Genomic DNA, 15,640 nt, shown 5'->3' with positions numbered 1-15,640 from the left:
CAGCCTGCTCGAAAAGGAGAAGGCGGAAATCACGTACGGCTGTTTTGGAGTAGAATAGGCTGACGTGAAATCGCGATTGAATTTCACCCTTTTTCCTTGCTGGTTGGTAGTTGCCAAAAAATTAAAACATGGGTTTAATGAACCCTTGGGTAGTCTAGGGTTTGGCCTTGGGTGTAGGGCTGGTTGCCCTTTTTAGGTCCTCTCGGTACCCTTTTGTAAGTTGCTTGGTGCCAAAGGGTGTGCCTATTCTAAGGGTTGTGACCCTTGGAATAGGTGTACCCTTTCATGAAGGGCTGTAACCCTATTTTAAAGAGGGGTGTCCCTACACGAAAAGCTGTGCCTTTTTTTCCACGATGGGGTGTGTCCCTTGGGTAAGGAGTCAAAACTCTTCATCAAAAGGTACGTCCGATGGTGAAAAAGGTGCGTCCCTTGGTTTTGGGACAGCCCAAGCACATCAAAAGACACGATTTTTGTCATGTCCATTCACATCAACTCGTGATGTGAGGGAGATGGAGAGGCCATTGATGACTTTAGGTGGGGTTGGCGCTAAAAATTTTTACGCTCATTCTCTCCATCTCTTCCATGCACAATGTGCGCGGATATCCTTCTAGCGGAAAGAGATGTATCACATAGGCGCTAGAAGGTGGGGGGCATTTCCTACAGGCATGAGCGAAATTTGCTCTGATACCACTGTAAGAAATCCTAGATTTACTATATTTAGAAATGTGCTAAGGAACAGAAAGGAGACTGAAATAGCAGAGAACAAGGAATTTTTGTATTGCTTGAGTGTATGTAGTGTCATCCATACAATTGGGACTCTCTTATATAGAGAGTGAAGAGTCACACATGAAAAGGTGTGTACTCCAAAGTGTGTGCATGAAGAGGTGTGTACCCCTTGTGAAGGGTGTGGCCCTTGATGAGAGGGTACATTACAATGGGAGTGTCCCTTCAATAGAATGTCTCTTGTGAAGGGTTGTGCCTCATAGGAAGTGTCCCGTTGAAAGGGCATACCCTTCCACAAGTGTCCATTCATCAAACCATCCATAAGTCTAAGGTATAGAGAAAGGAATACGTCACAGATCGTGACAGATTCATCTAGGTATACAAATAAGGCAATACATTTGACGTTCTCACAGCCAGGTCTAATGCCAGTATTCTTGCAGTGGGATGTGGCCTTCAATGTCTCGGTCCTTATTAGAATCTGTCTTAAATAAGTCCCTTTGATCTTAGCTTTTCTTCACACATGCTTGACTTCAAGGGCAGTAGAACTTCAAGCCTTTCAATCAGCTCAAAGTGACATCCTTGCTGCGCTCAAAATTCAGACATTGCCCTGATTTGTCTCCTTGCTTTCTTCTGATTTTGGATTGTTTTCTCTATCAAATAGGAGCACATAGTTTTAAATTGTTCTCTGCTGACCTCCTTTACTCAATCATGGGCTCAAGAGTGGCTTTTATTCAAGAATTTATGCGCTTGATGTTTAACATCTCAAAATGAGCAAGGAAAATAAAAGCTGTGTTGTTCAAGAGCATGTGTCTATAAAAGCACGTGGGTGAGCATCTAGGGCTGACTGTATGCCCAGTTCTAGGGCTGGCTGTGTGGCTGAATAGGCCCAACCATAGGCGCTGGTATAGGATAGAAGGGATGGGAATTACCAATCAAAGAGGCACCTGAAGGAAGGGCCTTATATAAGCCTAGACTGCAGTCTGCACTATGTTGTGTTTTTAGAGGATGAGTTTGGGAATGTTCCTGGATTCATCTAGGTATATGGACTGCAGTCTGCAGTTGGCAGCATGTTGCCAGGCGGGCTGGTTCAGGGAATGCTAGTCGGCAAAGGGCTGGCCGGTCAGATCTGGAAGAAGCGGCGGGTCTGAGAGAGAGCTTTACATCACTTAGTGCAGAAAGGAGTGCCAAATAAGTTGTGGCATACTGCTGGGCAAGTTTTTGTATTTCATATTCTCTATATACATGAGTAGTGGCTGTACTTCTATGTGGTATATTTTCAGATCTGAAGTGTTCTTTATTAATTTTAATCACACGTATTGAACTGAGAGTGTGGGGTGTAGTATTTTTAGGATATCTTCCGCATCAGATGTGTAGAGGAGGGGGAACGGGGAAGGAGAAGAAGGCCACGGAGGGCAGGGTGAGAATGAGTGGAAAGGGGGGGGAGAGGGTAGAGTGAACTAGGTAGGGGAAGTGCATTGGAGAGGAGGAGCAGAAGTGATGTAGATTCGATGTCAAATCAATACGTACCTTACAAATCTTTTGGGGTTGACTTATATAGTCCCCCTCATTCCCCACAATTCCCTTCCTATTTTCCCACCTATTTCCCACATAAAACCCGTCCTTTTCCCACCTTCATTACAGCCATCCCTTCCCAAAGAATTTTGCCCTCAAAATTTCCATGAGGCTGCCTAAAATGGAAAAATACAGCAGAACCCGATCAGCTTTGTAGGAGATAGGGGTAGTCCTGCACAATGCTCTCGGGTTGCCAAGAATTCTCATCTTCAGATAAACCTTTCCATTTGATGAGGTATTCTATGTAAGCCTTGTTCCTGAGCACATGATCTCTGAAGCCTTTGATTTGCTGTGGCACATAAATGATGTGGCCCTCTTCATCCATAGGCGGCAACTGAGGAAGAACCTGGACATGCTGTCCTACATGTGGTTTCAGCAAGGATACATGGAAAACATTATGGATCCTGGAGGTACTGGGTAGTTCCAACTGATATGCTACCTTCCCAACTCTGCGGATGATTTTGTAGGGACCATAATACCTGTGGGCAAGCTTTGTGTTGGTATTACCTTTCAGCGAGGCATATCGATTCTTATGGAGACGTAAATGCACATAATCCCCTTCTTCAAAAGATAAGTACCTCCTTTGTTCATCCGCATACTTCTTCTGCTTGGCTTGGGCATCCTGCATATTCTTCTTAGCCAATTGCAGAAGGGCATCCATTCTTAGCCAATTGCAGAAGGGCATCCATACTCTCCAAGTCATTTCTTGCTTGCTGATTTTTCATAGCCAAGTCTGCAACCCTAGAAGGCATTCCCACTTTGCATCCATACATTGCCTCGAATGGACTCATGCCAATAGAGAGGTGTTTGGTGCTATTGTAACAAAATTCAGCCAATGCTAACCATTTGTCCCAAGACTTCTGTGTGTCATGACAGTAATGCCTTAAATATTCCTCCAGCCATTTGTTCACCCTCTCTGATTGTCCATCCGTTTGGGGATGATAAGCAGTACTAGGCGCAAGGGAAGTACCAACTGCAGTGAATAACTCCTGCCAAAAGTGACCCATAAACTTAGCATCCCTGTCACTGACAATCTCTTGAGGAAAACCATGGTGCTTGAACACATTCTCAATGAATTGCCAGGCAACCTGTGAAGCGGAGTACCGAGTCCTAGTCGGTATGAAATGGGCCTGCTTGGTCATCCTGTCAACCACTACGAATATGCTATCCCAACCCTTATCTGTAGAAGGCAAGCCTGTAATGAAATCCATGGCAATGTGAGTCCATTTGCCTTCAGGAATGGGTAGCGGTTGCAGAAGGCCTGCGGGTAACCGGCTGTCCACTTTATTTTGTTGGCAGGGCAAACATTCACTGACATACTTAACCACATCTCGCCACAAGCCATCCCACATAAAGCTTTCTTTGACCTTCTCATATGTTTTGGTGATACCCGTATGCCCTGACATAGGAGATGAGTGCATTTCCTGTAAGACCAACAACCTGTACTTGGAGTCTGGTACAAGATAAATTCTATCCTTGCACCACAACAGTCCATTGCGGAGCTGAAATCGAACATGTTCTTGGCTGGACGGACTCTGTAACTCCACAAAGATAGGGGCTGCATCAGAATTTTGCATGTATTCCTCCCGAATCCCAAGTATCCACTCCTGATGAAGCGTGGAAATGGCAGACAGTTTGCATGACCACATCCTGGACAAGGCATCAGCAACCACATTCTCTTTCCCTTTTCTATACTCAATGTCGAAGTCATAGGACTGAACTGCAGCCAACCATCTCTTCTGCTTCATGGATAAATTAGGCTGCGTTAAAAAGTACTTGAGTGTCCTGTGATCCATTTTGACCTTAATCTTGCTACCGTACAGGTAGTGGTGCCATTTTGCAAAAGCATGCAAGATTGCCAGCATCTCCTGATCGTACACATGATAAGTCATCTCCCTGGCATTAAACTTCCTGCTCTCAAAAGCAATCACCCCATGTTCCTGTCTTAGGACAGCCCCTAAACCTTTGCCACTGATATCTGTCTCAACAATGAAAGACTGTGAGAAATCAGGGCACACCAATACAGGTGCATTACTAAGGGCATCCTTGAGATTCTCAAAACTGAGTTGTGCTGCTTCTGACCATTGGAAGGCATCCTTTTTCAGCAAATCAGTGAGAGGGGCAGCCCTTTTGGCAAAGTGTCTGATGAACCTCCTGTAAAAAGAAGCAAGACCCAAAAAACCCCTGAGCTGCGTGGTATTATGTGGTTGCGGCCACTCCTTAATGCATTTCACCTTAGTTGGGTCTACCTTGATTCCATGCCTGCTTACAACATGTCCAAGATATTCAACCTCATCTGCCATAAATGTGCACTTGCTGGCCTTGGCATAAAGCTGATGCATCCTCAAGATTTCTAGCACTTGTCGGACATGGCCTATGTGTTCCTGTGCATCCTTACTGTAAATGAGAATGTCATCAAAAAATACCAGCACACATTTGAAAAGAAGGGGGTGTAAAATCTTGTTCATGAGTGCCTGGAAGGTGGCTGGTACATTAGTCAAACCAAAAGGCATCACCTTGAACTCATATAATCCTCTTTTTGTACGAAAGGCAGTCTTATGCTCATCACCCTCTTTCATCCTGATCTGATGGTAACCTGACCTCAAATCAATCTTCGTGAAATACTGAGCACCCTTGAGCTCATCCAGCAGGTCATCAATCCTGGGAATAGGAAACCTGTTATTAATGGTGGTCTTATTCAAATCCCTGTAATCAATGCACATGTGGAAAGAGCCATCCTTCTTCTTCACCAGGAGTACTGGAGATGCAAATGGCGAGGTGCTATGAGCAATGAAGTTTTACTCAAGCAAATCTCGCACCTGTGTTGCCACTTCTTCCCGTCCAACCTTAGAGAGTCGGTACGGAGCCTTGTTTATTGGTTTACTACCATGTTCCAGGACTATGGCATGATCAACATCTCTTTTTGGGGGCAACTGAGATGGCATATCAGCAAACACATCCCCGAATTCTAAGAGCAATTTCTGCATTTCACAATTATCCACATGGGGAATGCCACCTTCCTGAGGTACAGAGACATTCAATGCATATATGGTACTTTCTTTCTTGAGCTCCCTAGCTAGCTGCCTTGCTGAAATGACCTGCAATTTCCGAGTTACCATGCCCTGCAATGTAACCGATCTACCCTTGTGGCAAAATTCAAGAGATAAGGCATTCAAATCTATGCTGATTTTCCCCAATGATTGCAGCCAATCACACCCCAGGACAGCATCTATTGGCCCCATATCCAATGCCAGAAGATCACCTGCAAAGTCTTCAGAGAACTTGATCCTGGCATCCTGGCAACAATGTCTGCTGATCATATGCTGTCCATTAGCTATCTCCACTTTCAGGCCATGGTCTATCTTAGTAGCAATCAATCCCACTCTTTGCAATGTCCTGCAATTAATGAAATTGTGAGTGCTACCACTGTCTACCAATACATGAACAGATCTGCCATTAATCATTCCTTTCAACCCGATTGTGTCAGCACTTTTGGCACCCATCAAGGCATGAAGTGAGATGGTATACAGCTTAGACTGGGCATCCCAATAAATCTGCTCATCATCCACAGGAACATTACCATTAGCATCACCTCTGACATGAAAAGGCATTGTAAGTTGATGCTCCACCCGAGAGAATGTTGGCTTACAGCCTTTCCTGCCACATGTAGGCTGAATATCAATCTCATGCAACACATGAGTGGCTTGCTCAGTAGCCCCACCCGGGTCAAAGGGAAATGCAGTCCCCTTTGTGGCTGCTGTGTCAGGAGCTTCATCTGCATCATGAGCTCCTGTCAATTCCTCATGAGGGACATCATGGGGGTCTGCAACATCAGTGACTTCCTCATCATCTGAGAATTCAATTATCATGCTGAGTTTGGCTGAGCTGACATTCTTCATCTTGCACACATCTCGACGCTCAGGTGTCCATTTCTCTCCACATCTAAAGCATAGATTAGCCTTTTTCCTACTTTCCATTATGGCCCTGGAGTGTTGTTTAACATCTGATTTGTCAGAACTTGCACTGGGTTTGACACCCGGCATTGCGTCCGTGGGCCGGTATGGCTTGGCATATAGCATTTTACTCCCTGTAACCGTTGGATATCGTGGAAAGGGGGCAACTGCTGATTTCCTATCAGCCCAATCAGCAAACTTTGACTTCCTGTCAGCCTCATAAACAGCGCCATAAGAGCTACCTGACACAAGCTTGTACTTGCCTGCATATTTTGGCTCAAACACCTGAGCTAGCTGGGCTGCCCGCTCAATGGTTTGGGGATTATGAGCTCTCACATCAGCAGCCAGAGGGGAATTTAAGCCTTGAATAAAACGCAGCAGCTTCCCCTTCTCAGAAATGTCTTGTACAAACAAGGGAAGTCTCCAAAAACGCTGCAAGTACTCCTGGACTGTACCCGTCTGAGATAGTGCATAAAACTCAGCAAGGTATTGCTCGAGGATTAGGGCCGAGACGAAAGTCGTGACCATAAGCTCCTTGAACTGTTTCCATGTGGTCGGCTTCTGAGGTGACTCTCTCATGTACCGCCACAATGTATGTGCATAATCCTGTAAATGCATACTAGCAAAAATGATCCTGTCCTCATTGTTCTTAGGGTAGAAGCGGAAATAATCTTCCAGCTTCGTGAGCCACTCCTCCAACTCATTGGGAGTGCGAGTGTCCCCTTTAAACTTGTGCACAGAGAGTTTGTCTTTCACATCTTTGGCTGCATTATTCCTGAAGTGACCAACAGCATATCTAGCATCCTCACGCTTAAAGCTCACATATTGTGAAAAGGGCATTTCATCACGTACATCCTCAGGAAAGGCCCTGTATGAACGTAAGGATCTGAGAACATATCATCCATGTTTGCATGGTGCCCAATTCCAGCATCCTGCTGGATAGGAGAACCACTCCCCTGATGCACAAAATGGGTCTGGCTGAAAGCATTACCTCCCTGATACACAAGCTGAGTTTGACTGAATGTGTTCACAGGAGGTGTCATCGAAGCATGCAATCCCTGCTGAGTCTGTCTACCAAAAACATCACGGTGAGTGGGTGGCATAGAGAAAGGCTGAGAAGAGGACTGGCCTCTGTCCCAACTGCCTCGAAAACCAACACCCAATCCAGGCATGCTCGCCATGGGCGGAAATGTGCCAGTATGCCGGCCCAAAATGGATGGCTCAGCCAATGAAATCTGTGAGCCAAATGGCGGCCTGGCCTCAAACAATGAAGTGCTCGGCGGCACGGGCAAGGCATCACCCATATCAACATAATCCCCATGCTGGGGTGCATGCATAGAACCAGAATCATAAGTGCGACGGGCATCAGCCATAAACCCCCTGCGCGGGTCAGAAAAATCACCCTGGCTATCCGACTGATCCCCGTGCTGGGGTGCGGGCTGCTTGCCCTTATCATGCATAGTGATGGCAGTAGTGATCTGCTGCCCAATGTGCTGACCCATCTGGGTGATAGCTGTATCGTGCATAGCCATAGCAGTGGTGAGCTGCTGCCCCAACTGCTGACCCATTTGTTGAAAAGCCCCCTGAAGCATCGAGGCCAATGCATCTAGAAACTGTGTGTCGGTAGGCATAGCAGAAACTGGCTGTGAAGGAGATACACGCTCTGTAACTGGCATCTGCTCCTGCTGAGCAACATCATCGCCATGTTGAGATGTCTCATCTGATCGGGGTGCACGCTTGGGGGCCATGAGTGCGCGATGTAGTCGATGAAGAGGCTTGAAGAAAACTTGGTGAAGACGATGGAGAGAATGCTCGAAATGAGCCAAAAAAAGTGGCTGAGAAGGGCCCAGAACGGGGCTGTAGAAGTGCCCTAAAAGAGGTTTTTTTTTTTTTTTTGGGGGGGGGGAAGCCCTAGGACTGTCCTAGCCTAGCTAGGACTGCTAAGACTGTCCTAGCCTATCTAGGACCGTTAGGACTGTCCTAGCCTAACTAGGACTGTTAGGACTAGACTAACTAAACTAACCCACAACTAACGAGTTAACTACCCCCAGGTTAACTAACCTTACTAACTTTAGGAAATAGATTAGAAAATTATTCTAAGGTATGAAAGCGGTGGTGGAAGCGGTGGCCAGCGAGAGGCGCGGGTGGGTGACGGAAATGGTGGCGACGGAAGGGGGAACAAAAACGGGACGACGGAAGGCGGTGGCTGTGGCGGAGGACTGGACGCACGACGGAGACGAAAACGGTGGGCACGACGGAGGCTGTGTGGCTGTGGCGGGGACGGAAAGCGATGGTGATAGCTGTGGTGGAGATGTGGAAATTGTCGTGGTTGTCTGCTGGCCTGTGTCAGCTTCTACGACGAAGCTATGCAATCGAGCCTATGTATGGAGCAGTGGCGAGGAGAAAAGAAAAACGAGCTTGAGCTGGAGCGACGGACGGCAGAGTTGGAGGCGCGACGGATGGCAGAGTTGCCTCTTCCCTTTTCTGCTTCAGCTTATCTCCTTCATGTTCATCCGCACCACGATAACCTGCATCTCTTCCCGCAAAGGAGAACTAGAAAGAAGACGGACGTCGATTGGGTTACGGTGTGACCCTGGCAGTATAAATGAAAATGACATCGAAGTATGCAGCACTTGAGATGTCTTCTCCCACAATAGGCCCGAGAACTGCTCTGATACCAATGTAGAGGAGGGGGAACGGGGAAGGAGAAGAAGGCCACGGAGGGCACGGTGAGAATGAGTGGAAAGGGGGGGGAGAGGGTAGAGTGAACTAGGTAGGGGAAGTGCACAGGAGAGGAGGAGCAGAAGTGATGTAGATTCGATGTCAAATCAATACGTACCTTACAAATCTTTTGGGGTTGACTTATATAGTCCCCCTCATTCCCCACAATTCCCTTCCTATTTTCCCACCTATTTCCCACATAAAACCCGTCCTTTTCCCACCTTCATTACAAGATGACTTGTGTTCGTAGCTGGTACTTGATGCAAAGTCATTGGTCTTCTATGCTGCTGAGTGCCTCTAAATAGAGAGGAGCCCAAAAATATGTGCAGGTATTTAGCTTTGGTGCTCATCTAGTAAGGTCAAGAGGTGCTGCACTGCTGAAGCTCTCCTAGATCGGGCCAACTTGAGCCTTAACTAACTGACAAGGGCAGACCAAGCTTGCTGCTGGCCGACCTGCCAGCCCTTGGGGATTATAAAACCCCATGCCCCATAATCCTGTTAAAAAATAAACAAACACAATATAATAATGAATAATATATTGCGTATGTGAAGTTTTCGTCTAAGTTGCGACCTGTTGGTATTTTGATAATTCTTTCTATCTTAAATGGTGCGTTGCCCTATCAGCTAGATTTAGATTTAGACGCTCGTTTGGTACTTGAGCATCCATTTATACAAAGTTTTCGTACTGAGTTTCTGTCGGCACTCCGGAGGTGAAGGGCAAACTCAGCCATGACGAAGGCTAGCACTAAAGGAGAAGGCTAATCAAAAAGTAGTCCAAATCTCTTCATTCAAGCTACAAATGCTTGTGTGGGTGTGTGGATTTGTATGTGTGAGAGCTTACTTTTATACTATGGTCTACACCCACTGTTGGGCGTTGATGACGTCAGTGGGGATGTCATAGTAGCTAGTCCCTGTTATGCGTGATGGAGTTTATGGTTTTCAATCTTATGAGTGACTATCGTGAGATTGAAACTGCACTATGTTGTGTTTTTAGAGGATGAGCTTGGGAATGTTCTTGGATTCATCTAGGTATATTGTGTATGGAAAGAAGCGTTTTGAAGGGGGCAACATGTTTTTAGGCATTGCATTGCTACAATGTGATAGATTGGAGTTACTAGAATAGGCTTTGAAGCATTTGCAGCCACGTCTTTATTTATGTAATTTTTCTTTGCTTAATTATTGCACTGTGCAGCCGGTGTGCATCATTTGGAGAGGCTACCTTACTCTTGGAGGAACTCCGCAAGTTTGATAGTAAGGTCTACGGGGTGGCCCATGGCTTATTGATGGGATTGAAGCAGCAGGTTTGGGGATACGCAGAAGTGTTATTTGACGAGGTCGCTCGAATGGATCTCTCTACTGCTGCAGCATTTTACAATGCCCTTGCTGATGTTTTGTGGCATTTTGGTCAGGTGTGCAAACCCCTTTCAATTATTCAAGTTGTAATGTCTTTTACTTTGTTTTGAATAATTTACATACTACAAATGTTCGACCACATTTACATGTGATTCTTGTACTCTTTCAGGTGTGTGAATCTAATTGTACGTGTTTTAATATTGTTTCAATAGTTTAGTTTTAGGTGCATGTTTGGAAGAAGCTGTTTATTGACAGTTATTGCTGATAAGTATTCATCATTTTAATAAATGTTGTCATATTTTTTAATATTTCTGTGAAAGTTAGTCTTAGGCAAAAAATTTAAGGACAAGATTGTGGAAGGACTTTTCTTCACAAGTATTGTTCACAAACTGGTATGTAAAACTTGTTAAATGCTTAGTTCATAGTGTTGTGGAGGGACTTGTCTTCACAGGTATTGTTCACAAAGGTGTGTAAAACTTGTTAAATGCTTGTTAAATGCTTAGTTAGGCACTTGTCTTCCTACATCTAACAAGGGCAATTTTGATGTGTGTCGGTCACGCTCCCACTCTGAACATGGAGGGAATGCCCCCAAGTGTAATATGTGCATCAACCCTCTGCCTAAGCTGCCATGTCATTGGCTCTGGGTCCTGGGACTTGATCACCCCTAGGTAGGGGGGAGTTTGTGTGGTCCGGCTGGAAGAACTCCGTGATCATGCTTTGAGAAGAGCCTACCAAGGTACGCTCCTTTTGATCTTTGAGATTTGAGTAGGCGCGATGTCTGATTGCCTCGTGAATGAATGCGGCCAGGCATCTCTGATTTGGAAAAGAGAGAAATTGGAATAACAACTCGGAGCTATCTCTGAAGACGAGAGAATCTCTCTCTAATCTCATAGTATACTGGGCATCTGAAGATGAAATGCTCCTTCGACTCGATCTCCTATAGGCCACACAAAGTGCGTATGCATCTCTCCCCGGGTAGACCCTTTGCTCAACCACTCTCAATAAGGAGTCTATGTGAAGAGACTTGAAACTGCCCAATGTGAGTGGGGTAAATGAATCTGTGTATATCTTGGTGGCTCAATAAGCCTCTCATCTGATATTTGTAGGCAATGATATCTGTAGAAGCTGAGCTTCCTGGAAGCTCATTCGGTTCCAACCAGGTCCGGAATGTGTGTAGTTGCACAAGATCCTCACATATGACCTGGTTGGCCTCATGACAAAACAGTTGGAGTGGGCTTCTCAAATATCCATATTTTCGTGCCCTTCAGCTTGTGTGTTTGTTGGAGAATCTTGATCCTTACTGCCTTGTCACTGAGAGAGATTTCTATTTGTGTTCCCTTTTGCTAGATATTTCAAATCCCATTCCACTTGTGGTATCTTCTCCTTGAGGCAGTTGATTTTATCTTCTGTGTATTCCCCTGTGCCAAGACAGCCAGACACAATTGATTTTATCTTTTGTGTATTCCCCTGTGCCAAGATGGCCATCTGGTATATAAATCAGCGTGTTAGTTTCTCTGGCTTCTTGCTCTTTCACTTCATGTATAGATTGTCTTTGTTCAATTTGCTGTGTACATCAGCTTCTCTTGTTTTGTTGATTTCACCTAACCTCATGGATGAATTCACGCTTTCCATATCACGAACTTTCCTCTCAAGAGCTGCAAGCTGGAGCTTGACTTCTTGATCTTCAAGCTCTAGTATTAAACATGTTCCTGTGGATCTGAAATACGCTTCTTCCTTTGATATATCTTTGCATATGGAGTTGGAATCCGGGAAAAAGTTGAGTAAGAGAACCCACTAGCCAGGGTCGAGGGAACAAATAATATCACCTTGGGAGTCTCCATATGGCTTGTATAAGCTGGAAAACCCTCAATCACGAACTCAAATAGCATTGACTTACCGATGATCCATCATCAGGTGGACGACCAACGGTCGGTATTGGTGCGGGCTCGTGTGTCCCGTGACCTGCTTCCTAGATGGAGTCGCCTGGAGCTGCAACTAGTGTATGCAAAGAACAACGTGTCAGAAACTTTAAATTTTCAACTCCATCACCTCTGTGTGTGTGTGTGTGTGAGAGAGAGAGAGAGAGAGAGAGAGAGAGAGATGTCTTCAGAAGCCCTCACATGACTATGAGACAGTGCACACTTCAAAAGGCTAAATACCAAACATCAGTTATAGACTGAGGGTCTATTGGGAGTGCATACACCACTTCCAAAGTTATTATAGATAAGCTACATGGTACTAGGTGAGATAGTCAGCTGTTTTAAGACTAAGAGTCCTGGGGTATGGATTTAAAATCTTTGATAAATGCTTCTCCATCTCTCTAGACAGTCCATTTCCCCTTCTTTGCGAGCGTCCTTCACTTTGTTCATTTCTGTGGACTTCATCTTTAGCTGAATCAGGGCGAGCTCCTCTGATATCCATACGTTGGTGCCTTTCAACTTATTTGTTTGCATGAGAATCTTGATTCTTGCTTTCTTGTCATTTAGTACCACTTGAGCTAGAGCCACAATGGTTATATCCTTTAAGTCCCACTCAATCTGAGGGGTTGCTGCTATGATATTATCATTTTTTTCTGGCAGGCTCCCCTCATACCAATCTTTAGGTAATCATCCAATGCGTAGACATAGAGCATTAGCTACCCTCTTTTCCTATTCTTGTACCTCCCCATATATTTCACTTTTGTTGATTTTGTTGTTCATCGTTGCGGAGATTTCCTCTTTGATCGATTTGACCTTATTGGTAACCGTGTTATGGACTTTGGTTACCAAGTGCGGTGCAGGTGCTGCTTTCCTGTGTATCTGTAGTACTTCCTGTATGATGTCTTTTTGCCAGTGGAGATTTGGCTTCTTTCAACCCACCAAGGTCTAAGTAGATTTGGTTGTGTGGATAAATCTTGATGGTTTCTTGGTGTATGGGCCGGGTGTTGCTGCAGGAGGGTTTGCTAATAGGGGTTGTAACAAAGGTCTTCACCTTTGGGAACTCCATGATGGCCTGTGAATAACTAGGGTCCCTTTGTGCTGTCTCTAACACCCCAGATTAAGTCCAGGGCTTCTGGCAGGCTCCCCTCATGCCAATCTTCAGGTAATCATCCTATGCATAGACATAGAGCATTAGCCACCCTTTTTTCCTGTTCTTGTACCTCCCCATATATTTCACTTTTGCTGATTTTGTTGTTCATCGTTGCGGAGATTTCCTCTTTGATCGATTTGACCTTATTGGTAACCGTGTTATGGACTTTGGTTACCAAGTGCGGTGCAGGTGCTGCTTTCCTGTGTATCCGTAGTACTTCCTGTATGACGCAGGAGGGTTTGCTGATAGGGGTTTAACAAAGGTCTTCACCTTTGGGAACTCCATGATGGCTTGTGAATAACTAGGGTCCCTTTGTGCTGTCTCTAACACCCCAGACTAAGCCCAGGGCTAGGCTCAGCCTGGGGGCTGAAGATAGGTTGCTCTTGTACCTCTCTTAGGCTGATGATCTGTGAAAAGAGGGCTGCCCCCTCCTGTCCGACCTGGATTCGAAGCGGGCTGCTGCTTCTGACGCTGCCGCCGCTGCGAACTAGTTCTGGGGGCCGCCCCTTGCTGGTGTACTGCTGCTGTAACTACAGCCGCCCGGAGGAGCCGGAGCGGGAAAATATACGGGAGGAGCTCGGTGCTAGGCGGGAAGAGCAGCTGGAGAAAGGGAGCGGGAAAGGACGGACTGAGTGAGATGTATTAACGTCTGCGGGAGGCCTGGCGGGCATATGGGACAGAGAGAGAGAGAGAGAGAACTGGGGATGTTCCCAAATAATATATGCCAAACAACAGAGGTATTTTGCCTGTTGATGTTTTCATGGATTTAAACCAAAATTATAAATGCCAAACATTAGGTGTGTTTTTCCTGTTGAGACTTTCAGGGATTAAACCTAATCAATCGTTTATTTCGTTCATGTTCGCAGAGGGAAGGTGCACAGAAAGTTGTTCTTGCAGCAAGGAGGCGACATGTTTGGGATCATGCTTGGCAAACATCGCCACACCAATTCTGTCTGGACCTGCACTTGATGTCGGTTGGCGCTGCTCAAGCCATGGTCCATGCATGGTTGTTGAATATCCGATCCATTGTATTTGAGGGATATGAGCTACCCAAGCTTTTGAGGTAATTGCCTGTCCTGCGTTGTAATTCTTTTGTGCTGAATGGCAATGCATTGTTTCTAGTTTTTGGCTTGCTTAAAATATGATGAGGATAATGTATTACGGCTGATCATTGATCAATTCATATTGCTTGGCAGTATATTGACTGGTTGGGGTAGGCACAGCAAGGTAGCTGGAGAGAGCATTGTGAAGCAAGCAGTGGAAGCTCATCTTCTAAAGATTGGTGCTCCTTTTCGAGTTGCTAAATATAATGAGGGCAGGCTCATTTCTACTGGATCTGTCGTTGGAGGGTGGCTTCAAGAAGCTAGCACCCTTGAGTTACTTGTTCTGCATGATGTAAGAGTGCATCCTTTAGAATCAAAAAATCAAAGTACTACAAAAAGAATTCTACGAGTTTAGGATTGTTTTGTCTTTTGTTGGAAATCTGCCCTATGCCCTATTGTGTCCAGGTGAGGATTCTGATTAGAGTGTACAGAGTCTCCTGCCCTCATTGCAAATCATGTTGCTGTCGTATTTATCGCAAAATATTATCAGGTAGCATGCATAACAAGTGTGTCGTACCTGGTAATATCAGATTTTGGGAAGCTCTAGCTCGAGGTGCAACATTGCAACCTCAGAATACTATTTATTTATTAATGTAATCTCAAGCCTTATGAATCCTTTTGCTCGTCTAGTGTTGTACCACTGTCATGTGGCTGGTGGCGCCTCTTCGACAGAATGCTGCATTGGGGAAGAAGCCGTACTAACTTCTGAGGGATTGGTTAAAGTGATAAACCCCCTTGTGAAAGATAACACCTGTTCAGTGTCCTTACAATTTAACTCATAGTTCAAAGGTCGTGTTTTTCTGGTAAAGAAGTTTCACGTTTTTTAATTATAAAAAAGTAATGAGCTTTTGACTGTGAATAAAAGTTTCTATGCTTGTTGATTATTAATTGGCTGCTGTTAATATCCACGATTGGAGCATGAATTGGCCTTCCTTTTGTCCATCTGGCTTAAGGACTCCAAAGTGAAGACCTATGCAGAACATGGGAGTCCAAAGAGACTCCTGACTTTTTCTCTCTGAACAGGTCAAATTTGGAGTCTTTCAACGGTTTTGTCAAAACTGTCAGATTTCTACAGTTCAGTTGAATGCCTTTATGTTAGCATTGCTTTGGAAGGGTGATTTTCATGTAGGTTAGGGTCAGGAACTT

The 15,640-nt window shown here is 45.2% G+C and overlaps 1 protein-coding gene and 1 pseudogene across 1 annotated transcript in view; one reads left to right on the top strand and one right to left on the bottom strand.

The window, feature by feature from the left end:
- LOC147890726 (uncharacterized) overlaps nt 1-15,283 on the top strand; it is a 34,500-nt gene extending 19,217 nt beyond the window's left edge. The window contains exons 3-5 of the mRNA XM_087389228.1: nt 10,162-10,378; nt 14,258-14,454; nt 14,588-15,283. Coding sequence (XP_087245354.1) covers nt 10,162-10,378; nt 14,258-14,454; nt 14,588-14,849 — 676 coding nt within the window. The 3' untranslated portion in view covers nt 14,850-15,283. The remainder of the gene's footprint in view (nt 1-10,161; nt 10,379-14,257; nt 14,455-14,587) is intronic.
- LOC147890727 (uncharacterized) lies at nt 6,022-7,621 on the bottom strand (annotated as a pseudogene).
- Nucleotides 15,284-15,640: the final 357 nt, after the last annotated feature.

The sequence above is a fragment of the Dipteris shenzhenensis genome, chromosome 18 (assembly GCF_047967505.1).
Source record: "Dipteris shenzhenensis isolate YYH24624 ecotype China chromosome 18, Dip_SZ_1.0, whole genome shotgun sequence".
Taxonomy (NCBI): Eukaryota; Viridiplantae; Streptophyta; class Polypodiopsida; order Gleicheniales; family Dipteridaceae; genus Dipteris; species Dipteris shenzhenensis.
Note: the sequence above shows the minus strand (reverse complement) of the source record. Positions and strands in the feature narration are given on the sequence as shown.